Source organism: Loxodonta africana, chromosome 3 (genome assembly GCF_030014295.1).
Source record: "Loxodonta africana isolate mLoxAfr1 chromosome 3, mLoxAfr1.hap2, whole genome shotgun sequence".
In the NCBI taxonomy this organism is placed as follows: Eukaryota; Metazoa; Chordata; class Mammalia; order Proboscidea; family Elephantidae; genus Loxodonta; species Loxodonta africana.
The window spans coordinates 25,322,603-25,347,564 of NC_087344.1; the positions used below are offsets into that span (position 1 = coordinate 25,322,603).

A 24,962-nucleotide genomic window follows, 5' to 3' on the forward strand; every position below is an offset into this window, starting at 1 on the left:
CTTTTGGAAGAAGATTGCCAGGCCTGTCTTCTGAGGAGCCTCTGGATGGGTTCAAACCACCAAACTTCCAGCTACTATTGAGCACTTAACCTTTTGCACCACCCAGGGACTCCTCTTATTTTGTTAGTATATTGTTTTCATTTAGTTTTTTGTCCACGTTTTCCCATAGCTCTTTCACTCCACCCCACTCTGGGACTGCAGGCTGCCACCACTATAAGACTGCCACCTAACCAGGGAGCAGTTGAGGCTTGAGCAAGCAGAAAATTCCACAAAGCTTTCCTACTATTTTGAAATCACCTTTTTCTTGGTTCTGTGATTGCTTAGTTCTGTAAACCTTTGACTGGTTCTGAAGTTCTTACAAAGTTGAACATTTTCTGCTTGTTTTGTGTGTTTCTGTGTTTCCTGGTGGACAGAGCATGGAATTACTTATGTTACCTTCTTGCTGCCCTGTGTCCCATCTCTCTCCATCCCTTTACTTTTTTATATTTGTGTCTTTATAAGCATTCTGGATTTATAAACATCTACCTCATTTGCTACCATTTTCTGTTTCTTGCCCTTTGTTTCCTTTTTTTGTCCACCTTTTCTCTCTTGTGTTTTATTTTAGCATTTTATGGTTCCATTTTTCTCTTCAGACTTAGCATGTAAATTTTTTTTTTTTTACTTTTTCAGTGATTACTCTAGAGTTTGCATTATATAAGTAATCGATTACACTTTAAAATTACATAATACCTCTTCATTAGTAGTATAAGTATCCTAAAACAGTTTTCCCAGTTTCTTCTTCCTGTCCCTTATAAATTGCTATTCTTCGTTTCACGAGTCAATAAGTTACAATCACCGAATCTATTGTGTTGTTCTTAGGTGCCCTTGAGTCAGTTCCAATTTCTACCAGCCCTCTGTACAACAGAACAACACACTGCCTGGTCCTGCACCGTCCTCACAGTCGTTGTGCTTGAGCCCATCATTGCAACTATTGTGTCAATGCATCTTATTGAGGAGCTTCCTCTTTTTCACTGACCCTCTACTTTACCAAGCATGATGTCCTTCTCCAGGGACTTGTCCCTCCTGATAACATGTCCAAAGTATGTGAGACAAAGTGTCACCATCCTTGCTTCTAAGGAGCATTCTGGTTGTACTTCTGCTAAGACAGATTTGTTCTTCTCGCAGTCCATGATATATTCAGTATTCTTCTCCAATACCGTAATTCAAAGGCATCAGTTCTCCCGTCTTCCTTTCCATTGTCCATCTTTTGCATGCATATGAGGCAGTTGAAAGCTGCTCGAGTCAGGCACACCTTAGTCCTTAAAGTGACGTCTTTGCTTCTTGACACTTTAAAAAGGTCTTTTCCATATTTGCCCAATGCATTTGATTTCTTGACTGCTGCTTCCCTGGGTGTAGAATGTGAATCTAAGTAAAATGAAATCCTTGACAACTTCGGTGTTTTCTCCATTTGTCATGACATTACTTATTGGTCCAGTTGTGAGGATTTTTGTTTTCTTAATGTTGAGGCGTAACCGATATCGAAGGCTGTGGTGTTTGGTCTTCATCAGTATGTGCTTCAAGTCCTCTTCACTTTCAGCAAGATTGTGTCATCTACATAATGCAGGTTGTTAATGAGTCTTGCTCCAGTCCTGATGTCGTGTTCTTCTTCATATAGTCCAGTTTCTCTGATTATTTGCTTAGCATACACAGCAAATAAATATGGTGAAAGGATACAGCCCTGATGCACACCTTTCTTGATTTTGAAACGTGCAGGCACTGGGGGTCTTTTTTAGTATCCTCTTACTCTGTTCAAACAACTGCCTCTTGGTCTGTGTGCAGGTTCTGCATGAGTACAGGTAATTGTTCTGGAATCTACTGTGGCTGTTATATTTAACAAACTGTTAAACGAATTAAGAATAAGAAAGGTAAAATATTTTACCTTCATTTCTTTTTTCTAATGCTCTCCTATCCTTTTTTACACATTCGAGTTTCTGACCTATATCATTTTCCTTCTCTTCTATGAAGACCTTCCTTTAACACTCCTTGCAAGACAGGTATACTGGCAACAGATTCCCTCTATATTTGTCTGAGAATGCATATATTTCTCCTTCATTTTTAAAAGATAATTTACTAGATGCAAAATTTTAGGTTGGTAGTTTTCATCTTTCAGTCCTTTAATATTCTACTGTTTTGTTGCTTGCATGGCTTCTGAATACAAGTAAGCTATACTTACTTTTCTATAGATGTGTTTTTTCCCATGACTTCTTTTTTATTTTCTTTCTGTTCAATTTTTCTGCAGTTGAAGTATGATATACCTAGGTTTAACTTTTATTGTATATATCTCATATATTGTATATAAACAGCGAGTATACACGTGGACCTCACCAGATGGCATATGCAGGAATTAAATTGACTACACCTGTGGGAAAAGACAATGAAAAGGCTTAATATCAGCAGTCAGAACAAGGCCAGGGACTGACTACAGAACAGATCATCAGTAGCTCATATGCAAGTTAAGTTGACATTGAAGAAAATCAGAACAAGTCAATGAGAGCTGAAATACAACCTTAAGTATATCCCACCTGAATTTAGAGACCATCTCAAGAATAGATTTGACACATTGAACACTGATGACCAAAGACCAGACAAGTTGTGGAATGACATCAAGGGCATCGCACCTGAAGAAAGCAAAAGGTCATTAAAAAGACAGGAAAGAGAAAAGTCCAAATGGACATCAGAAGAGACTCTGAACGTTGCTTTTGAATGTTGAATAGCTAAGCGAAAGGAAGAAATGATGAAGTAAAAGATTTCAAAAAATTTGCACGAAAAACTTCAGTGGGCAGCTAGAGAAGACAAAGTATTATAGACATGTGCAAAGACCTGGAGATGGAAAACCAGAAGGGAAGAATATGTTCTGCGTTTCTCAAGCTGAGAGAACTGAAGAAAAAAATTCAAGCCTTGAGTTGCAATATTGAAGGATTCTATGGGTAGAATATTAAACAACGAGGGAAGCATCAAAAGAAGATGGAAGGAATACACAGAGTCACTATACCAAAAAGAATCGGTCAACAGGACATACCATATGAGCAGGAACCAATGGTACTGAAGGGAGAAGTCTAAGCTGTACTGAAGGCATTGGTGAAAAACAAGGCTGTAGGAATCAGCAGAATACCAACTGAGATGTTTCAACAAACAGATGCAGTTTCATCTATGCCAAGAAATTTGGAAGAAGCTACCTGGCCAGCCAACTGGAAGAGACCTATATTTATGCCTATTCCCAAGAAAGATGATCCCACCAAATGCAGAAGTTACTGAACAATATCATTAATATCACATAATCATTAATATCACATGCAGGTAAAATTTTGCTAAAGATCATTCAAAAGTGGCTGCAGCAGTATATAGACAGGAACTGCCAGAAATTCAGGCTGGATTCGTAAGAGGACATGGAACCAGGGATATCATTGCTCATGTCAGATGGATCATGGCTGAAAGCAGAGTATACCAGAGACATGTTTGCCTGTGTTTTATTGACTATGAAAAGGCATTCGACTGTGTGGCTCCTAACAAATTACAGATAACATTGGAAAGAATGGGAATTCCAGAACACCTAATTGTGCTCATGAGGAACCTGTACATGGATTAAGGGGCAGTCATTCAAGCAGAACAAGGGGATACTGTGTTTTAAAGTCAGGAACGGTGTGTCAGAGTTGTTTCCTCTCACCATACTTACTCATTCTGTATGCTGAGCACATAATCCAAGAGGCTGGACTACATGAAGAAAAACAGGGCATCAGGATTAGAAGAAGACTCATTAACAACCTGTATTATGCAGATGACACAACCAAGCTTGCTGAAAGTGAAGAGGACTCGAAGCACTTACTGATGAAGATCAAAGACCACACAGCCTTCAGTATGGGTTACAGCTCAGTATAAATAAAAAATCCTCACAACCGGACTAGTGAGCAACATCAGGATAGACGGAGAAAAGACTGAAGTTGTCAAGGATTTCATTTTATTTGGATTCACAATCAACAACCATGGAAACAACAGTCAGGAAATCAAAAGATGCGTTGCATTGTGCAGATCTGGTGCAAAAGACCTCTTTAAAGTGTTGAAAAGCAAAGATGTCACCTTGAAGACTAAGGTGCACCTGACCCAAGCCATGGTGTTTTCAGTCACCTTCTATGAATTGTGAAAGCTGGATGATGAATGAAGAAGACCAAAGAAGAGTTGATGCCTTTGAATTGTGGTAACTGAGAATACTGAATATACCAGGGACTGCCAAAAGAACAAACAAATCTGCCTTGGAAGTAGTATAATCAGAATGCTCCTTAGAAGCAAGGATGGCAAGACTGTGCCTTACATACTTTGGACATGTTGTCAGGAGGCATCAGTTCCTGGAGAAGGACATCATGCTTGGTAAAGTAGGGAGTCGGCGAAAAAGAGGAAGCCCCTCAATGAGATGGATTTACAGTGGCTGCAGCAATGGCTTAAGCATAACCATTGTGAGGATGGTGCAGGACCTGGCAGTGTTTTGTTCTGTTGTATGTGGAGTCATTATGAGTCAGAACAGACTCGATGGCACCTAACAACAACAACAACATCTTTTTTGGTGTTCTCTGAACTTCCAGATCTGTGGTTTGGGTTCTGTCATTAATTTTGTAAAAATTTCAGTCATTCTTCAAATATTTAATTTCTTTTCTTCTGTTATTCTCATTAAGCATATGCTACACCTTTTGGCTCACAGGTCTTGGATATTCTGTCCCCCTTTTTTGTTCCTTTTTCTTTGTATTTCAATTTTGCATGTTACATCAGAATCAACTCAGTGGCCTATTGGTATTGACCTATTTTCAAACTCATTGGTTTTTCCTTGGCTGTGTCCAGTCTATTGCTGATTCCATTAAAGGCATTCTTTATTTCTATTACAGTGTTTCTTGATTTCTAGGATTTCCTATTGATTTTTCTTAGAGTTTCCATCTCTCTGTTCACATTACTCATCTTTTTTTGCATGTGATCTACTTTTTCATTTGGAGGACTTTTTATATGAATCATCACCACCACACCTGTTGACATCGAGTAGATTCTGACTCATAGCAACCCTATTGGACAGAGCAGAATTGCCCCATAGGACATAGTTTTATTAAATTCCCAGTCTGTTAATCCCAAAATCTCTGCCATATCTGAGTCTAGTTCTGATGCTTGCTTTGTTTAATCAATAGGAAAAATTGTCAGTTCCTCAGTCTTTCTAAGTTATTAATAATCTTTTGGAACCAACTTGATGGCACATGACAACAAGAACAATGAATTCTCAGTTCATCAGGACTGTCAGCCTCACCCATCCTTTTGCATATATTGGGGAAAATGGTACGTTGCTGATCCAAAATATGTGTGATGTTTTAGGACTCAGTGGTGTTTGAGGATGTGGCTGTGGAATTTACCCAGGAAGAGTGGGCTTTGTTGGATTTTTCTCAGAGAAAACTCTACAGAGATGTGATGATGGAAACCTTCAGTAACCTGGACTCAGGTAAGCATAGCTTCATGTTTCTTATTTACTTACTTGTTGAATAAATGTATTTACGGCACAGTGGTTAAAGAGCTACAGCAGCTAACCAAAAGGCCAGCAGTTCAAATCCACCAGCTGCTCCTTGGAAACCCTATGGAGTAGTTCTCCTCTGTCCTATACAGTCAGAATCGACTCAACGACAACAGGATTTTTCATCAACCTTATAGGATTTGGGTTGACGAATTGGAATACATTGGCAAACATAACAGGCACTGTCACTGCCTTCATGGGGCTTAGACTCATTGGCTTCCCCATGAAAGCAAAAATTATGTATTAATTGACTATTAGTTGAGCGTCAGGGAAATGTGCTCCTCTATCTCCTATTATTTGCCTCTCTCCATTAGTACCATGTCAACCACCCTAATTTTCCTCTCTAAGGGAAAGATCTTAGGAGAGTGGAGATGAGACTTACCCAGTGGTGCAGTGTCAGGAAGTAGGAAGGCAAGAATCCTTTCAGGGACCAGCCCTGAAAGGATGGAATTACATTTGAAGAAACAACTCAAAATAGTCTTTGGCTTTGAGGAGGTAGGACTTACAGACATACCTGAGCTGAGTTTTTTTAGTTTTCATTAATCCTCTAGTGCCTTCTGTGTTTGCGGGAAAAGACTTACACCATTTTCTCTTTTAATATTAACACACATACATTGTTTGCAGTATCTTTTTATTTTACTTCCTTAAATATATCCTATTTATAACACCATCACTCTCAATTGTTATGGAATTATTTCTTAGTAAATTTCTTACCCTTTTGACCATTGCCAAAGTCCTGTAACAGCCAAATACCTCAAAGTCTGTCTTTCTTCACATGTGCCTTGTTCCTCATAAAATTTCCTGTTTTATCTTGTAAAACTCCCCTTAAAATTATTGGGTCAGTTTTTAAACAGGATAATAATGAACAAGCATTGTCCATGAAGAGTGACTCCTGGTTATCCACGTTAGGAGAAATCTGTGAATACTATGGCCGTGAACATCAGTACAACAACCAGGGGAGGCACATGAGGTTAGTATCTTTTGCATGACAATAAGCAATCCTTCGGGATAGTCTTAAAGTGTCATGACATTTGTGTGTGTGTATGTGTGTATAACTGGCTCTAAAATGTGTGTTTAACTACTAAATGGTGAGTTCATAATTTTCTCAATTCAGTATTTCCACAAATGTGTATCAGATATTATTTAAAACATTTAATTTGTATCCAGTTATCAGAAAGGCTCATTTTTTCGAAAAACTGTTGTCACAGTGGTTAAGAACTTGGCTGCTAACAGAAAGGTTGGCAGTTCAAATCCATCACCTGCTTCTTGGAAACTCTGCGGCAGTTCTCTGTCCTACAGGGTCGCTATGAGTCAGAACCTACTCGACAGCAGTGGGTTTGGTTTTGGGTGACAGTAACGGTAGTGCCCACTGCTAGATGATTCAAGTTACGCAGTACGAGACAACTCAGGGCAGAAAGTATACATATTCATTTTGTATGGTAATTGTGAAATGGTAACAAATTCTAACAGCCTGCTTCCTGTTTTTAACAGAATGTCTACAGTAGAGAGCCTCTACGAAAGTAAAGATGGTAAAGTAAATACAGGTGAAGAAGGTAATCAGTGTGGAAAAAATTTCAGCTGGATTGGAAATCTTACTAGTCTCAAAAGGATGTCTCCTGGAGTAAATCCTTTTCAGTGCTTTGAATGTGGAAAAACCTTCATCAGTCATTTATCATTTAAGTATCACATCAGATCTCACACTGGATACAAACCTTATTGTAAGGAATGTGGAGAAGACTGCAGTTGTCCTTCTTACCTGAAACCTCGTGTGAGAGAGAAACTTTGTAAATGTAAGGATTATGGGAAACCTTGTAATTGTTTCTTACCTCTCACTAAGCGTATAAGAGTTCACATTGGAGAGAGGCCTTATGGGTGTAAGGAGTGTGGGAAAGCCTTCAGTTATCTCTCAAGCCTCACTAGACACATAAGAACTCACAGTGGAGAGAGGCTTTTTGAATGTAAGAAATGTGAGAAAACCTTCAGTTGTTCCTCATCCCTTGCTGTGCATATAAGAACTCACAGTGTGGAGAGGCCCTATGAATGTAAAGAATGTGGAAAAACCTTCCGTTATTTCTCAGATCTCACTAAACATATAAAAACACACAGTGGAGAGAGGCCTTATGAATGTAAAGAATGTGGGAAAGCCTTTATTTATCTCTCAAGCCTCACTAGACATATAAGAACTCACAGTGGAGAGAGGCTATTTGAATGTAAGGAATGTGGGAAAGCCTTTAGTCGTTCCTCGTCCCTGGCTAAACATATAAAAACTCACAGTGAAGAGAAGCCTTATGAATGTAAGGAATGTGGGAAAGCCTTTCGTTATTTCTCAGATCTCACTAGACATGTAAGAACTCATAGTGGAGAGAGGCCTTATGAATGTAAGGAATGTGGGAAAGCCTTTATTTGTTCCTCATCTCTCACTATACATGTAAGATCTCACAGTGGAGAGAGGCCTTACGAATGTCAGGAATGTGGGAAAGCCTTTACTCGGTCGTCACACCTCACTACCCATATAAGAACACACAGTGAAGAGAGGCCTTATGAATGTAAAGAATGTGGAAAAGCTTTTAAGCATTTTGCAGAACTCACTAGACATGTTAGAGTTCACAGTGAAGAAAATCCTTATGAATGTAAGGAATGTGGGAAAGCCTTTAGTTGTTCCTCATCTCTCACTATACATATAAGATCTCACAGTGGAGAGAGGCCTTATGAATGTGAGGAATGTGGGAAAGCCTTTACGCGGTCCTCACACCTCACTACCCATATAAGAACACACAGTGAAGAGAGACCTTATGAATGTAAAGAATGTGGAAAAGCCTTTAAGCATTTTTCTGAACTCACTAAACATGTAAGAGTTCACAGTGGAGAGAAGCCTTATGAATGTAAGGAATGTGGGAAAGCCTTTAGTCAGTTTTCACGACTCACTAGACATGTTAGAGTTCACAGTGGAGAGAAGCCTTTTGAATGTAAGGAATGTGGAAAATCCTTTAGTCAGTTTTCATACCTCACTGGCCATATAAGAGCTCACAATGGATACAGGCCTTATCAATGTAAAGAATGTGGGAAAGCCTTCATTCGGTCCTCACACCTAACTGAACATATAAGAACGCACAGTGGAGAAAGGCCATATAAATGTAAAGAATGTGGGAAAGCCTTTTTTCAGTCCTCACACCTCACTAACCACGTAAGATCTCACACTGGAGAGAAGCCTTATGAATGTAAGGAATGTGTGAAAGCCTTTAGTTGTTTCTCATCTTTCCGTAAACATGTTAGAACCTTCCATGGAGTTAGGCCTTATGATAGGAATGTGAGAAAGTCTTTAGTCAGTTCTCACACGTCACTGACCATATAATAGAATGGAGAGAAACGGCAGTGCAGTGAATTGGTATCAAATGGGCCTCCTAGCTGTGGTCTTCTAACTCCCACACAATGATTGGGAGGGACTATGCAAATAGGTGCATGGAACCCTTGTAGGGGATTGGTCAGTTTTGCTATCTTACTAGGTTTAAAAAAAAAGCCAATCCCAGAGAGGAATGGAGGACACCACTACCATCAGGAAGACTGGACCAAGGTCCCTGCGCTTAGACACTCCTTAACCCAGGAGACAGAGCTTAATGCTATAAGAGGAGCAACACAAACAGAAGTGGTTGCAAGCATAGCTGAGGGATGGGTGGCAATAGAACCAGGAGACCAGTGCAAGATCGTGCAGTGTGCTTCCCAGCCCACAGAGCAAGGGAGGTACAGTGGGCTTACCCACAGAGTAAGAGAGCTGAATCCCTTTGGACAAGAGGCTTCCTGGCAGAGTAGATTTCCTCCAGGCACTTACCAGCATGGGTAAGAAGCTGTAACACTTGCCTGAACAGGGCAGAGGCTGGCAGTAGAGGCCAGGTCCGAACAAGGCTCACCAACAGCAAGGACCTGACCAGGGCCCAGTGGCAGAGGGTAAGAAACTGTCCTGATTGAAGAACTGTATCTTGACTTGTTTCTGTTACTTCCATATTGATTGTGATCGTAAATTGTAACTTGTTAATCTAATAAACCTCATTAATTGTGAATATGGTCTGAGTTCTCTGTGGCTATTGCAGGAAATTATCAAACCTAGCAGAGAAGTAAAGAGTGCTGTGGGATGCAGGCTAGTGTCAGAATTGGTAAAAAAAAAAAAATTCGAGGGTGGAGGTATGTTTGAGTTCCACCTCATAGGAACCAGGTTTGGTCTTTGGGCTAATGATGACGGTAATTCTCTCTGCCCCCGCTGAAGTCAGAAGATGGCTTCTGACACCATACCATATTTACAGAAGCTTTATGAATGGTAAGGAATGTGGGATAGCCTTTAGTTGGTCCTTATCCCTCACTAACCATAGAACAGTTTACAGTGTAGAGAGGTCTTGAGCATAATAAATGTCAGAAAGCCCGTACCTCAGTAACCATAAAGGAATTCCCAGTGGAGAGAAGGCTTAGGAATGTAAGGAATGTGGGAGAGCCTTTAGTTATTATTCTGTAATAAACATAAGAACTCACAGTGGAAGGGGCCTTATATATGTAAGGAATGAAGGAAACTTCAGTTCTCTCAGCCTTTTGAAGATGTGAGAAGGTACACTGGAAAGAAACAACACATGCGTAAGTAATGTTGGAAGGCTTTTGGTAATCCTTCGTCTTTTAAAAACCTGAAAGAAAACACATGGGAGAGAAACCATGTTGTAGTGTAAGGAATGTCATTTGGGAAAGTTTTTGCTTTTCTCCCTGTACTTTCAAAGATGTGAAGTTTCATGCATATGGGAAAGCCTTTACTAATAACCTCTATTAAATACATGAGAAGTTATACTTCTGAAAAACTATGTCCATGTAAGGAACATGGAAACATCTACAAATCTTTTGGAATTCCTAGAAAATATGTGAAATATTACACCATGGATTCAGCTGGTGGGTTCAAACTGCCGACTATTCAGTTAGCAGCCAAATGCCTATCCACTGTGCCACCAGGCCTCCTTCCATTGATCCTAGTGATAGTGGAAATACTGAAAGTCTAGAAACTCTCAGTGTACAACAGCAGTGGAGTTTTCAATAAAACCCTGGCTGAATGTCACAGTATTGTGCTATCAGTAAATGAATTTCTTAAGAAAAAGTTTAGTCCACAATAGGAGAGGCAGTCATAGCTTATTCTTATTTGAAAAGCAGGGTATAAAACAGCATTATACATGATGATGGCAGTTTTATAAAATACATATGCAGAAAAACCAACCTGTAGAACAGCCTAGAACATTAACAGGGAATCTCTTGCACAGGTAAAATTGATTTCTGTAGTCACTTTGCTTCTTCCTGATTTGCAGTTTTTCTTCAGTCTACTGTTTGTATATGTATATATATTAACTTAAAAATAGTAATTCACTTTTCCAATATACAGTAGTAAAGAGTTGTGACAAATATATCAAGTAGTATAACCAGTACCACAATGAGAGTACAGAAGAGCATTCTTCTCTCTATAAATATTCCTAGTGCTACCCCTTTTTAATCAAATTTCCCCTCAATCTGAATCCTTGGCATCTGTCCCTATACATGTCATTCACTATGTAGCTTTTAGATTCTGGTATCTGTTATTTAGCATAATGAAGAAATTCATCTGTGTTGATAAATGTATCAAGATTTTTATTGTTTTGTAGTTCATTGTATACACATTTCCCAGTTGTGTATTTGCCAGTGGAAGGATGTGAGTTTTTTCTTGTTTTCATTAATAAAACAGCTATAAGCACTCAAGCATAGACGTTTTGTATGTGTGAATATGCATGTTTCCTTTTTCTTGTGTATATCTATGAGTGGAATTGCTGTGTCATATTGTGGGTGTATGTCTACCTTTATTAGAAACTTCTTGTTATGGATTGCATTGTGTACCCCCCAAAATGTGTCAACTTGGCTAGGCCATGATTCCCAATATTGTGTGGTTATCCACCATTTTTGTCATCTGATGTGATTTTCCTATGTGTTGTAAATCCTACCTCTATGATGTTAATGAGGCAGGACTAATTCTACAAGATTAGGTTGTGTCTTAAGTCAATCTCTTTTGAGATATAAAAGAGAGAAGTGAGCAGAGAGACATGGGGACCCCATACCACCAAGAAAACTCATGTATTTTGGACATGTTATCAGGAGGGACCAGTCCCTAGAGGACATCATGCTTGGTAGAGGGTCAGCGAAAAAGAGGAAGACCTTCAATAAGATATATTGACACAGTGGCTGAAACAGTGCACTTAAGCATACCAACGATTGTGAGGATGGAGCAGGACTGGAAGTATTTCATTTTGTTGTACAGAGGGTCGCTATGAGTCAGAACCGGCCCAACGACATGTAACGACAACTTTTTGCTATTGCGAATAGTGCTGCAGTGAACATAGGTATACATATGTCTGTGCATATCACTACTTTTAGGTCCCTAGGTGGTGTGGTGGTTAAGTGCTATGGCTGCTAACCAAAAGGTTGGCAGTTTGAATCCACCAGGCACTCCTTGGAAACTCTATCGGGCTGTTCTATTTTGTCTTATCGGGTTGCTATGAGTCGGAACCAACTCAATGGCAATGGGGTTTTTTTTTTTTTTTTCTTAAGTATATACCTGAGACTGCAATTGCTGACCCACATGGTAGTTCTATTTTTTTTTTTTTTTGGAATCATCATACTGATTTTCACAACAGTTGTACCATTTTACATTCCCACTAGAGATGGATAATGGTTCTGATGTCACCACATCCTCTCCAACATTTTTTTTTTTAATCATTGCCATTCTAGTAGGGGTGTGGTGGTATCTCACTGTAGTCTTGATTTACATCTATATAAGGCTAATGATAATGAGCATCTTTTACTGTGCTTGTTGGGTGCTTGAATAACCTCTTTGGTGAAGTTTCTATTCAAGTCCTTTATCCATTCTTCGATTCCATTATTTTTCGTCATCTTAAGTTGTATATGTTTTATACATAAATTTTGTATATTAGACCCTTATTGGGTATGTGGTTCCTGAAACTTTTTACCAGCCAGTAGATTGTTTTCTACTATTTGATGAAAAGTATTTTAATTTTCATGAGGTCCCAATGATATATTTTGCCATCTGCTGCTCATGCTTTTGTTATATATATTGTTATTAAAAAAAAACAAATCTAGGTCCCATAGCTTTGTTCCCATATTTTCTTCTGAGAATTTTATAATTTTAGATTTAGCGTTTGGGTCCTTGACTGATTTTAAATTGTTTTTTGTGTTTGGTGTGAGGAATGGATTCTGTTTCATTTTTCTGCATGTGGAAATCCAATTTTCCCAGCACTGTTGAAGCCACAACACGTCTCTCAGTTTGTCATACTGTGGGGGCTTGTGTGTTGCTGTGATGCTGGAAGCTATGCCACCGTTATTGAAATATTAGCAGGGTCACCCATGGCAGACAGTCCTCACCTGAGCTTCCAGATTAACAAAGACTAGGAAGAGGGACCCGGTGATCTACTTCTGAAAAGAATTACCAGTGAAAACCTTATAAATAGCAGCAGAACATTGATACAGTGCCAGAAGATGAGCCCCCCAGTTGCAAGGCACTCAAACACGACTGGAGAAGAGCTGTCTCCTCAAAGTAGAATCAACCTTAATGACGTGTATGGAGTCAAGTTTTCGGGACCTTCATTTGGTGATGTGGCCCAACTCAAAATGAGAAGAAACAGCTACAAAGATTCATAAATAATCAGAACGTGGAATATACAAAATAAGACTCTAGGAAAACTGGAAATTGTCAAAGATGAAATGGACTAGTGTTAGCATTAGTATCAGCATTAGTGAGCTGAAATGGACTGGTATTGGCTATTTCTAATGGAACAATCATACGGTCTACTATGCCAGGAACGATAACTTGAAGAGGAATGGTGTTATATTCATCATCATCAAAAGGCACATTTCAAGATCTATACTGAAGTACAACGCTGTCAGTGAAGCAGTTCTTTTGGAGTGTAAAGTACCTCCTCCTGAGTCACTTTGTATTTCACCTCGTGGGGCTCACTGGAACTTAATTGTAGTTATAGGTCTAGAAGCAAAAATGACTGGCGGGGATAAGTACTGAAAACATTCATCAATGTCTTGTGTAAGACATTTGCCTCAGATGATGCACCAGGCAATGACTCAGACACTGCTCCAGGTGCTATCTCAAAGGCTTTTCAGACACAGCTGGGTAAATGTCATCAGATGGGGGTGGAGGGGCTAATGGTTTTGTTGGCAGGAGCAATTCAATGGAATTTATGGGCTCTGTGTCTCAAGTTTCCTGATTATCTGCCCATATGTCCCTATCCCAAGTTTCAGGATCCCATTTCTTCCCAATCAATGCCCTTGCTTTAACTTCAGACACCATTTGAGTGTGGGAATTCAAGTAGTGTAATTCAGCCACTCTTAGGATACTACTCTGCGTTTGGTTTTCGGCAATATCAGCTCTGTTACTACAAGAAATAGGCTTCCTTTTAGGGCACAAATGGCAACTTTGAGGTCATTTATGTGGTGCTTGAGCTTTGACTCTGAAGCCCTGAGCTCATCTCTTTTCTCACCATTTTGTCTAGTTGAAAGGACCAACTAACCAGCTTCCTTACCTTTCTCATTCTGACAAGATTGTAGAAAAGTATCAAATGTGATCACCCAGAGCCTCACCTCTCACCAATACTTGATCTATTGGTGGTGATATGTTGCGTATTTCTATTGCCACCTCATGTCACAGACTAATATTGCCTTCTTTTTTTTTTTTCTTTACTACTGGAAGCAGAGTAATCAACATCTTTAAGACTAACCAGGCTTGAGAACCAATTTAGAAAGCTCATCCTTAAAATTTTGTTTCTGTAGAACCATGCTAGGTACCAAATGTCTTAGGCTGGGTTCTCTAAAGAAAACCAGTGAAGCTCGTGTGTGTGTGTGTGTGTGTGTGTGTGTGTGTGTGTACGTATACATAGATAGAGATTTATTACAAGGAAATGACTAATACGATGGTAAAGGCTGACAAGTCCCAAGTCCATGGATCAGGTGTCAGGCTGGAGGCTTCTCCTGACTCACATAGCATCATGGGCTGATGAACCCAAGATCAGCAGTCAGACAACAGGCTGCTGGATCATGGGCTTCAGAGGCTGACAGATCCAAGATCAGCAGGTAACATGGCAGGCTGCTGGCTCACAGGCTGTGGAGGCCAACAAATCCCATCATTGGCAGGCAATATGGCAAACCACGGGCTCAAGTCCCAAGAATCAAAGGTAGGATGTTGACAAGTGGGATGCATGATCCAGAACAAGCAAAAGCCAGTGAGCTTTGCCAGAAAGACCATATATATTGGATGCAGACCACATCAAAGGAAACCAGCTTTCAACTGATTGGCTGCTCACAGCAAATCTCATCATGAAAGTGATTATATCATATCTCATCATGGAGGTGATTACATCTTTACATAACTGCCAAAACACTGAGATTCATGGCCCAGTCAAGTTGACAACCATTACAGACATTATCAAGTGACGAAAACCTCCAGAATGGGAGAAAATATTTGCAAATTATATATGTGATAAAGATCTAATATCCAAAATACAGGGGAAAAAAAAAAGGCTAACAACTCAACAATTCAACCATGCAATTTAAAAATGGGCAAAGGAGCACAACGTGGATAAACCTCAAAATCCTTATGCTAAGTGAAGAAGTCAGACACAAATGATCACGTAGTGTATGATTCCATTTATTTGGAATATGCAAAATAGACAAATTCATAGAGGAAGCAGATTAGTGGTCCATGAAAACCAAAATACACCTTGAATCTATCCCACCTGAATTTGAAGACCATCTCAAGAATAGATTTGATGCATTGGACACGAATATGCATCAGGTTTGTATCCTTTCACTATACTTAATCTGTATGCTGAGCAAATAATCTGAGAAGCTGGAGTATATGAAGAAAAACAAGGCATCAAGATTAACAACCTGCCATATGGAGATGACACAACCTTGCCTGAACAAAGAGAAGAGGACTTGAAGCACTTACTGATGAAAATCAAAGACTACAGCCTTCATTATGGATCACACCTCAACATAAAACAAAAATCCTCACAACTGGGCCATCATGATAATCACAGAAAATACTGAAGTTGTCAAGGATTTCATTTTACGTGGATCCACAATAAACACCCATGGGAGTAGAGTCAGGAAATCAAATGATATATGCATTAGACAAATCGGCTGCAAAAGACCTCTTTAAAGTGTTGCAAAAACAAAGACGACATTTTGTGGACTAAAGTACTCCTTGAAAGCAAGAATGGCAAGACTTCTCATGTACGTAGGACATGTTATCAGGAGGATTCAGTCCATGAAAAAGGACATCATACTTGGTAAGGTAGAGGATACACACACAAAAAAAGACCCTCAATGAAATGGATTGACACAGTGGCTGCAACAGTGGCTCAAACAGCAACAATTGTGAGGACAGCGAAGGACTGACTGGGCAGTGTTCTGTTATATTGAATTGGAGCTGATTTGATGGCAGGATGGAGTGTGGGTGGAATGGAAAGTAACTTAATGGTTATAGAGTTACCTTTTGGCACTGATGAAAATGACTTTGGCCTCAGCCAGCAACACCCACAACACCCCAGTATTCAGGCTGCCCCACACCAGGATGCTCTGAGGATGCATCGCTCTGCTTTTAAATGGGGCTTCTGGATGGTGTGGGGGTGAGGCTGGAGGGCTCCAATTGGACCCCTGATTTCTGCTCGTAACTCTGGGATGCTCTGGCCGTGTAAGTGAAGACGATAACACATGCATCCCAGACTCACAATAACCTGGAAAAGGACAGGCTGAAATGGGCCTTTACATTGTGATGAAAGGACCTGCTGAGCAAATTAATTGTGTGAGCAGATTATACAAGTAGAGTTGGGGCCTTTAGCAGCCCCCAGTAGACACACTGATGGGAAATGAAGCACCGTGGTCTGTTTATTCAAGCAGATCTGCACACTCACTGCTTGTCAACACATGTTCAGCCAGTCTGAGTGATTTCCTGGTGAAAAGCAGCAAGCTGGCACAGGGTGACTGCAAGATTAGGGTGGACTTTTCAGGGTCTCCATGTCTTCTCTGGCTTGGGAAGCAGACATGGAGAGGGGGATGGAGGAAATCTGGTGGGTTCTATGGGCATGTGTGTGGAACGATCAGGGGGGTGGGGGTGGGGGGAATCAGCGAGTGTCAGAGATAGATGATAGGTACCTAGAGATGAAAAAGATAAAGTCCTTGTCCTCAAAGAGCTCTTGGTGTGTGCATGTGGATTACCTTGGACACGCCCCTGACCATCTTGTCTGAACCTCAATTCCTCCATCTGCCAAAGGGCAAATCGATGTGCAGAAGTGTGCAAACAGCCACAAAGCCCGCGCCAGAGACCTGATCCTGCAGCCACCTCGGGCAGGCCTTGCTGGAACCCTCTGGTCACCGTCATCATCCCACCCTCCAAACACTGTTTCCAGCCTGTCATTGCAGGAGCCCGGCTCCGGTGTCACCCACATTTCTAACCCCCATGTTAGCCTGAGCCGCCCCCTTTGTGCACCCACAGTGCAGCCTCTGGCTCCAGTTCCTCTCCAAATCAAGTCTGGATAACAAGGCCGCACTGGGCAGCAGCCCCCACAGGATGAAGGGTCATGCCAATTTCCCATGTTCGGACCTCCAGTTAGTAGGGACAACAGGAAGGGAGGCAGGCACGATCCTGGGAGTCCAAAAGAAAGAAGAAAGGTAATCAGGAAGGGAAAGAGATGGAGAAAAACTGCCACCAGAGTTTTTGAGGAGGGGCCTTTAAGGAGGGCCTCAGTCAAGCTCTGACAGTCTGGAGTCCTAAGACCACGATCCAGAGCCAGAGCTGCGTGGTGACAGTGTGGATGAGACACAGGGCCACGCCTCAGGCTTGGGGCAGAGCAGGCATTAAAGGTCCTTCTGTTCCAGCCACACACACGCAGGGACCTCCACGCAGCAATCTCCTCAGGGCGTCCCTGCAAGGGTCCTCCCAGTGCTGCCTGCACACACCCTTGGTGAGGACAGAGTGCGGGCAAAGGGTACAACAAGCACGAAGGGCACAATCTCATCTCCCACACTGCAGCCCCGGGGAAAGAGAGTCTCCTTCAGCCATGACCCTAGCCCTAGGTGAAGGGCCTTTCCAATTGCACCCAGTCTGTCCCTGAGCACAGAAGTCCCAACATGCTGGGAGATGAGCCCATGAAGAGGAATAGCTAGCGCAGGTGCTCCAGGAAAGAAAGGGGTCCTCAACATGAGGCCAGGGCAGAAACCAGACTCATCCCCCTTTGGGGGACTTTTGGGCTAAGGGGCCCAGTGTGGTTTGGGGTGGCCCAGTGCTCGGGGAGCCCACTTCTGGGCCAAGAGCACAGTAGCAGCAGCAGCAGCAGACACACACCGGGGCTCCGGGGCCTCAGTGGTACTGCCAAGGTCTAACAACCCCACTGTAGTGGCCCTTCCTCTGGCCCCCTCACTCCAAACCTCCTGCTTCATTCCTACTCTTAGCAAAAAAGCTAAGAGCTTCCTCTGGTGAGGCCTCAGGATGGGGCAGGACAAACCAGGCCCTCACCCACCAAGGCTCAAGGTCTGCCAGTGAAAGTCAAGCACAGGTGATGGGACCCATCTGGCCCACTAAAGCCCAGCAGGCTTCCTGGTGGTGGCTACAGTGAGCAGGAAATTCACTGTTACTTCAGGGAATTCCATTTTAACTTAATGTTATTTCTAAACATTCTGAGTTACCGAACTCAGAGTTCTGTGCAGTACACACCCATCTGCCCCTCTGTGGCAGGGTACAGGGACTATGCCTCCTGCTCAGAGGAGGTGAGAGGGAGCAGGGCCTTGAAAGGAGGGTAAAACTTTAAGAACCCAGAGTAGAGGAGGATTGGCATTTGGGTGGAGGGAATAGTATGGGCAAAGGAATGGCTGTGGACAAGGCTGAGGGAGACGAGGGGCCTAATAAGCAACTTTGGGGCCAAAGAGCCTCAGATGCCAGGCTCTGGATTTGGACTTGTGCTCGGACCTTCTCCCTCTCCCAGCAGGACTCAGGGAGGAGGAAAGGCCAAGGCCAGAATCATCCACACCCGGGCATGGGACCTGATAACAGACTGGGAACCCAGACTATGTGCACCAGGCACCACTGCAAAGGAAGCAGTGCCAACCTGCCAGCTTCCTGAGTTGTCAGGGCCCTAAGGGGTCACCCTGGCACTGGGATCACGGAACACATCATCCAGGGGCCAGAAGACAGTCACAGGACACTGGCCCAGCCCTCACTGACCCATCTCTGCTGGATCTGACCTGATCTAGGTCCCTGGTGGGTGTGGGCTGACGTCATCCTCATATCAGCAGTCTGTAAAAGGTTCTGTTATCACTCCTTCTGAACATATGGGGAAACAGGTTAGGCAGGCCCAAGCTGGTAGGTGCAGGAGCCAGACCCGAACCAGGCAGCCTCGCTGCAGAGCCCAGACTCTAGGTCTTTGTCCCTCACAGCCTCACCCTCCAGGCCCTGAGGTAAGTGGCCCATAAGGGCAGGCACAGCAAAGACTCTAGAAGAAGCCTGTGGCTCATTCAAGCCTGGCCTCTGAGCTGAAATCCAAAAGAGGAGAGGGAAGTGAGCAGGAGCCACATCAGGGCAGGGAGTAAGGAGTGAGTTTTTTTGCAGAATGCCCAGAGGAAGGATGATGCATAGGCCTGGTTCAAGACTGGCAGACCCTGCCCCTGTCCAGGCCTCAGTACATCAGGGACTGGAGCGGCTGACTTCTGATGCAATGATGGAACAACAGCTCTGGGCAGAGGGAAGGGACTCCTGGGCTCAAGATGGTCCAGCAGGCCCTAGGCAAGAGCAGGACAGATACAAGACTGGGAGCAAACTCCCATGCAGTGGCCACGGCCCATCCAGCCACCTCTCATACCCACTGCACCCTCCACTTCTTCCCCAGACATGGCAGGTTCTGCCTTCAGATGTTACTGCCAGCAGTCCTGCCGGCCCTGGAGATGCAGAGCCACAAGAGTCCCTGTCTCTGTGCACAGAAAGCCTGTACCCCCCAAGCCCACTGCCGTCGAGTCAACTCCAACTCCTAGTGACCCGAAAGGATAGGGCAGAACTGCCCCATAGGATTTTTAAGGAGAGGCTGGTGGATTCGAACTGCCACCTTTTTGTTTAGCAGCCCAGCTTTTAACCACTATGCCACCAGGGCTCCAAAGTCTCTGTAGGACGGTTTATATGAGCTTTATTCATAACAACCAGAAGTCCACATCCTCCAAATGGTGAATACACCAACCGTGGTATGTCTGTATCACAGAATACGACCCAGAATAAAGAGGAACACCTGCCGCATCCATCAACATGGATGACTCCCAAATGAATTAAGCTAAGTGAAAGGAGCCAGAATCAACAGCCCACACAGGGCCAGAATGTACAGACAGTTGCCAGGGATTCAGAGTCTGGAGATAGCCTGACTAAAAAGGGGCAGCATGAGGGAGGGTTTTAGAGGGAAGAGGAGCACTATTCTGTACTTTCACTGGGCTGCTGATTGTAACACTTAATGCGCTTGTCAAGTCATATAACTATGCATTCCAAAAGACAATTAGTATTTTTACATTTAAAAAAAAATTTTAAAGATTTTACAAGCAATGAACAATGACTAAGAAAATCGGAAATTACAGAGAAGCAAAATGAGGAATCACTTATCATCTCACCTTTAGGGGACAATCCCTGTTAAAGCTCTAGGATGGAGCGTCTCCACAGACTGGTCTGTCCGCCTTTATAAAATGTACAACATCTATATGTAAATGTTTGACAAACTGCCATCATCACGTACACACAGTTTTATATCCTGCCTTTCACACAACATTATGCTACAACTGCCTCTTTTGTGATGCAAACTTTTCTGAAAAAAGTCATTTAGTGGCAGCTCAGTATATTGGTGTGTGGCCAGGTGTTAATCTTACAACTCTCTTCCTGGTGGCCACTAACTCTCAGAGTTTCCACTATCACTACTATAAACACATACCGTCACGTCCAGGAGTTTCCATAGGATGATTCTAAAAGGCGAACTGCTAGGTCAAAGGAAGGTCTAATTTGAAGGCTTCTACTAACTGTGGCCACCATTTCCCAGGCCTCTTACATGAAGAGTCAGTGAGGCAGCTTCCAATTCAGCATGGGGCAGAGTGGCGCTGGATAAACTGCAGGCTCAAAAGCCCCTCTGCATTGTCCCCACTAATACAGGAACCCTCGCTGGGCTCTCATCTTCTCTAGGCCCTGCAGTGGGTGTGCATACCAAGTGGAATCCAGAAACTGCAGCTGTAGCACCCTGCCTGGGACACACCCTTGGATGGACAGAATCATAAAACCAGGGCTCAGTCAGTGAGCACAGGCTCTGGGCCTGTGAGGACAGCTCCACTGCAGCTAGGTCAGGTTGGGGCTGAATGTGGGCCCACCATCACCTTTAGCCCAAGAAGGAGCTGTTCTTCCATGCAAGTCCTGCTTCTCACAACCCTATCTGAGAGAGAGACACTTCTGTGAGATGATTTTGGCTTAAAACTTTCTTTGCAGTTTCCTCATCAGTAAATCAGGGATCATGATAGTAGCTGGGAAGAATAAATGAGATCCAACACAAAACATATCCACTACAAGAATGAACATACAGTACAACCCTGATTCTGTTAAAAACATTGCTCTGCATACAAGGAAGGCCGAAATGAAGTTCTAAAATACCAAGAGTGGTGAGATTTTAGTAATATTTGCTTTTCCATACAGTTTTCAATTAAAATCAAATTTTCTAACATGAGAACTTAGTGGTATACACCCTGAAAAAAGATAACACACTTCAACACACCCATGTGTTGATGAGATGTTCTAATTAACTTTTATGTAAATGAGGCAAAATACAAACACTACTTACCAAATTCCATGTCACAGAATCACAAGAGTACTTAGAATGATATTTATCATCTTAATGTTTACATCAGAAAATACAAAGTGGAAATGAACGCACACGGGGATAAGGCACTGTACACTCTACATTTGTAACTTTGATAAGATTCTTCTGGTTGAGATTTCCTCGTGCACAAAAAGGAAAATGATATGATTGAACGCATTCTCACAATGCTTACAATCGCAGCATCTCTCCAGTGCGTGAGCTCTCATACATATTTACATTCTGGGTAGAATGACATATCTCACCTCTGATGCCAACTTGTGGTGGACTATAAATCCTACTCTACATGCCAATTGCATCCTGGGGAAATCTCAGACTTCCCTTTCCTGTTCAATTCTGAACCCAGCTGCCTATGTGGCACACAATTTCTCACTGACCCTAGCCACCTGGGGATAGGTCAGCACTCAGACTGCCAAAAAGGCCAAAGCCAGCCTCAAGCTCGGGAGTCTAACCTGTCCTTCCACTTCGGACAGGTTGGCCCCACTAATTCCTTTGGGTTTCATTATGTGCTAGAACAACTGACACACCTCATGGAGAGTACCATGCCTGCAGTAACAGCTTTAACACAGTGCAAAAGACACAAATGAAGAGATGTTTAGGGTGAGATCTGGGAAAGTCCCCAGAGAGGTACTACCTTCCCACGTGCATGGATGTCTTGCATCAACCAGGAAGCTCACCGAGCCTCTGCATTAAAAAAAAAAAAATTTTTTTTTTTTTTTATTGGCCTCACCTTGTGGCGGTCTTACTCCCCTCCGGCTTGGCGGTCCCATACCCATTTATCTCAGGAAGACAAAAAAAGGCCAAATTGTTTACTGCAAGGTAATTTATCACTTCACAGCATCCTGAGAAAGCTTTCATTATCTTTTACGTTCACAGGCTCAATGCACAGTGTAATGTTTCACATGTTGTCTAAGAATGGAAAAAGATACGTAGATGTTTCCAGGTACCTTACATTAAACGATGTCTCCCCATGGTCACTCCTCACATGTTCAGTAGGGTTAGGCAGGAAAAGCTTTTCCATGTGCATGAATTCAAATGTTTTTCAAAGAATGGAGGAAAAAAAATTACCCACATTCCTTAAACTTACATGGCTTCTCTGCCATGTATCTTCTTTCAGGTTTGTGAAAAAATAAGGAATGAAAGCTAGCCAAAACTACTTACACATATATCGTTTTTCTCCAGAATGCCTGCTCAAATGTGTTCCAAAAGATGAGAGACATCAGAAGACATTCCCATATTCCTCACATTCTAAACAAACCTCTCCACTCTGAGTTAGTATGTTTATAGAGAGAGGAGGAATAACTAGAGACTTTTCCACAGTCCCTCCATCCATAAGCCCTCTGTCCACTGTGAGCTCTTATGCTTACTGAAGAATAAGGAACAACAAATGGCTTTCCCACATTCAAAAGGTCACTCTCCATTGTGAGTTCTTCTGTGTGTACTGAGGCATGAGAACTGACTAAAGGCTTTCCCCTATTCCTCACATTACAAAGGTTTTTGTCCTGTGTGAATTTTTAAGTGAAAAGCGAGGTATGAGGAATTACTAAAGACTTTTCCACATTCCTTACATTCATAAGGCCTCCCTCCACTGTGCGTTCTTATATGTTTAGTGAGGGATGAGGACTGGCTAAAGGCTTTCCCGCATTCTTTACATTCATAAGGCCTCTCTCCACTGTGAGTTCTTATGTGTTCAGTGAGGGACGAGGAACTACTAAAGACTTTCCTACACTCCTTACATTCATAAGGCTTCTCTCCACTGTGAGTTCTTCTATGTATAGTGAGGGATGAGGCCCAACTAAAGGCTTTCCCACATTCCTTACATACATAAGGCCTTTCTCCACTATGAATTCTTACATGTTTAGTGAGGGTTGAGGAATGACTAAAGGCTTTTCCACATTCCTTACATTCATAAGGCCTCTCTCCACTGTGAATTCTTATATGCCTAGTGAGGATTGAGAAATGACTAAAGGCTTTCCCGCATTCCTTACATTTATAAGGCCGCTCTCCATTGTGTGTTCTTACATGGTTAATGAGGTGTGAGGACCGACTAAAAGTTTTTCCACATTCCTTACATTCATAAGGCCTCTCTCCACTGTGAGTTCTTATGTGCTCAGTAAGGGATGAGGAATGGCTAAAAGCTTTGCCACATTCCTCACATTCATAAGGCCTCTCTCCACTGTGAATTCTTACATGCGTAATGAGGGATGAGGAACGACTAAAAGCCTTCCCACATTCCTTGCATTCATAAGGCCTCTCTTCGTTGTGTTTTCTTATGTGTTTAACGATGAATGAGGCTTTCTCACATTCCATACACTCAGCAGGCTTAACTCTACTATGAATTTTTTTATGTAAAGTGAGGGATGAGGTACGAGTACAGATTTTCCATTTTTTACATTCACACTTATAACCTCTCATATGTGCTCCAAAGAATGAGAAGCTACCAGATTTGTTACATTCACAGGGTTTCTTTCCAGTCAGCGTTGTCACATGATTCTTAACAGTTGAGATACCAATGAAGTCTTTCCCACACACCTTAAATTTACAGGGTTTCTCTACAATAAGAGTTCTCATAGGAACGCTTGGACGAGAGGGACAACTGCAGAGATTTCCACATTCCTTACACTGACATATATTGCATCCATTGTGAGATTTGATATGATGCTTAAGTGATGAACGATCCATGAATTTTCCACACTTACAGCGTTCAGAAAAATTTACTTTAGGAAGAGTTCTGTTAAGCACAGTAATATTTGGAATCCAGCTGAAGGTTTTTCCATACTGAATACCTTCCTTACTTTCATGAAGCTTTTCTAACGTATGCCTCCTGTTAAAAAATAGACAACATGCTGTTTGAAATAAATTTTTTACCATTTCATCATTATTAAACAAAATGAACATGTATGTTTTTGCCAAGTTGTCTCATATTTCAAATTTTAAATCATCTGGCAGAGTCACTTCCATTATTACTCTCAGTGTTTCAAAAATACAGAGCTTACTAATAATTGTGCACAAGTGAAATATATTTCAAATATTCAATATCAGATTCAATATTATGAAAATACTATAGTTTAAAAATTCTGTGAACACACAATTTTAGAGGTACTTATTTGTATATTTTAATGTCATGACAAGTCAAGTCTCTCTCCTGAGGCACTATTGTTTATTGTGTGACTGACACTCACTCACCTCATATGTCTCTCCTGGTTGTTATGCTTGTCTTCAATGCCATGAAATTCAAAGATTTCTCTTACCACAGAGGGCCAGGTGCCATTCTTCATTAATTGTACTATTATCTGTTCACTGGATAACTTTTCTCCATCATTAAGGTTTTGAGACACTGACCAAAATGATTTTAGTACAGGTTCACAATATGAAATAAAAAGGAAAGGAATTATCAGGAAGAAAAAGGCAGCTGTGAACAAAGAAAAACCTTG

General features: G+C 42.0%; 2 protein-coding genes across 3 annotated transcripts in view; one reads left to right on the forward strand and one right to left on the reverse strand.

Annotated features, from left to right (window-relative positions):
• Positions 1-9,630, forward strand: part of LOC100663424 (zinc finger protein 791) — a 37,930-nt gene extending 28,300 nt beyond the window's left edge. For both annotated transcript variants that reach the window (XM_010593312.3, XM_010593311.3), the window contains exons 3-5: positions 5,383-5,506; positions 6,419-6,545; positions 7,067-9,630. In XM_010593312.3, coding sequence (XP_010591614.1) covers positions 5,383-5,506; positions 6,419-6,545; positions 7,067-8,927 — 2,112 coding nt within the window. In that variant the 3' untranslated portion in view covers positions 8,928-9,630. The remainder of the gene's footprint in view (positions 1-5,382; positions 5,507-6,418; positions 6,546-7,066) is intronic.
• A 2,952-nt stretch (positions 9,631-12,582) lies between these two features.
• The window catches only part of LOC104846169 (zinc finger protein 699-like), a 33,055-nt gene continuing 20,675 nt past the window's right edge, over positions 12,583-24,962 (reverse strand). Inside the window, exons 5-6 of the mRNA XM_023552392.2 lie at positions 24,715-24,865; positions 12,583-24,352 (exon numbers count right to left, since the gene is read on the reverse strand). Of these exons, the coding sequence (XP_023408160.2) occupies positions 23,014-24,352; positions 24,715-24,865 (1,490 nt within the window). The 3' untranslated portion in view covers positions 12,583-23,013. The remainder of the gene's footprint in view (positions 24,353-24,714; positions 24,866-24,962) is intronic.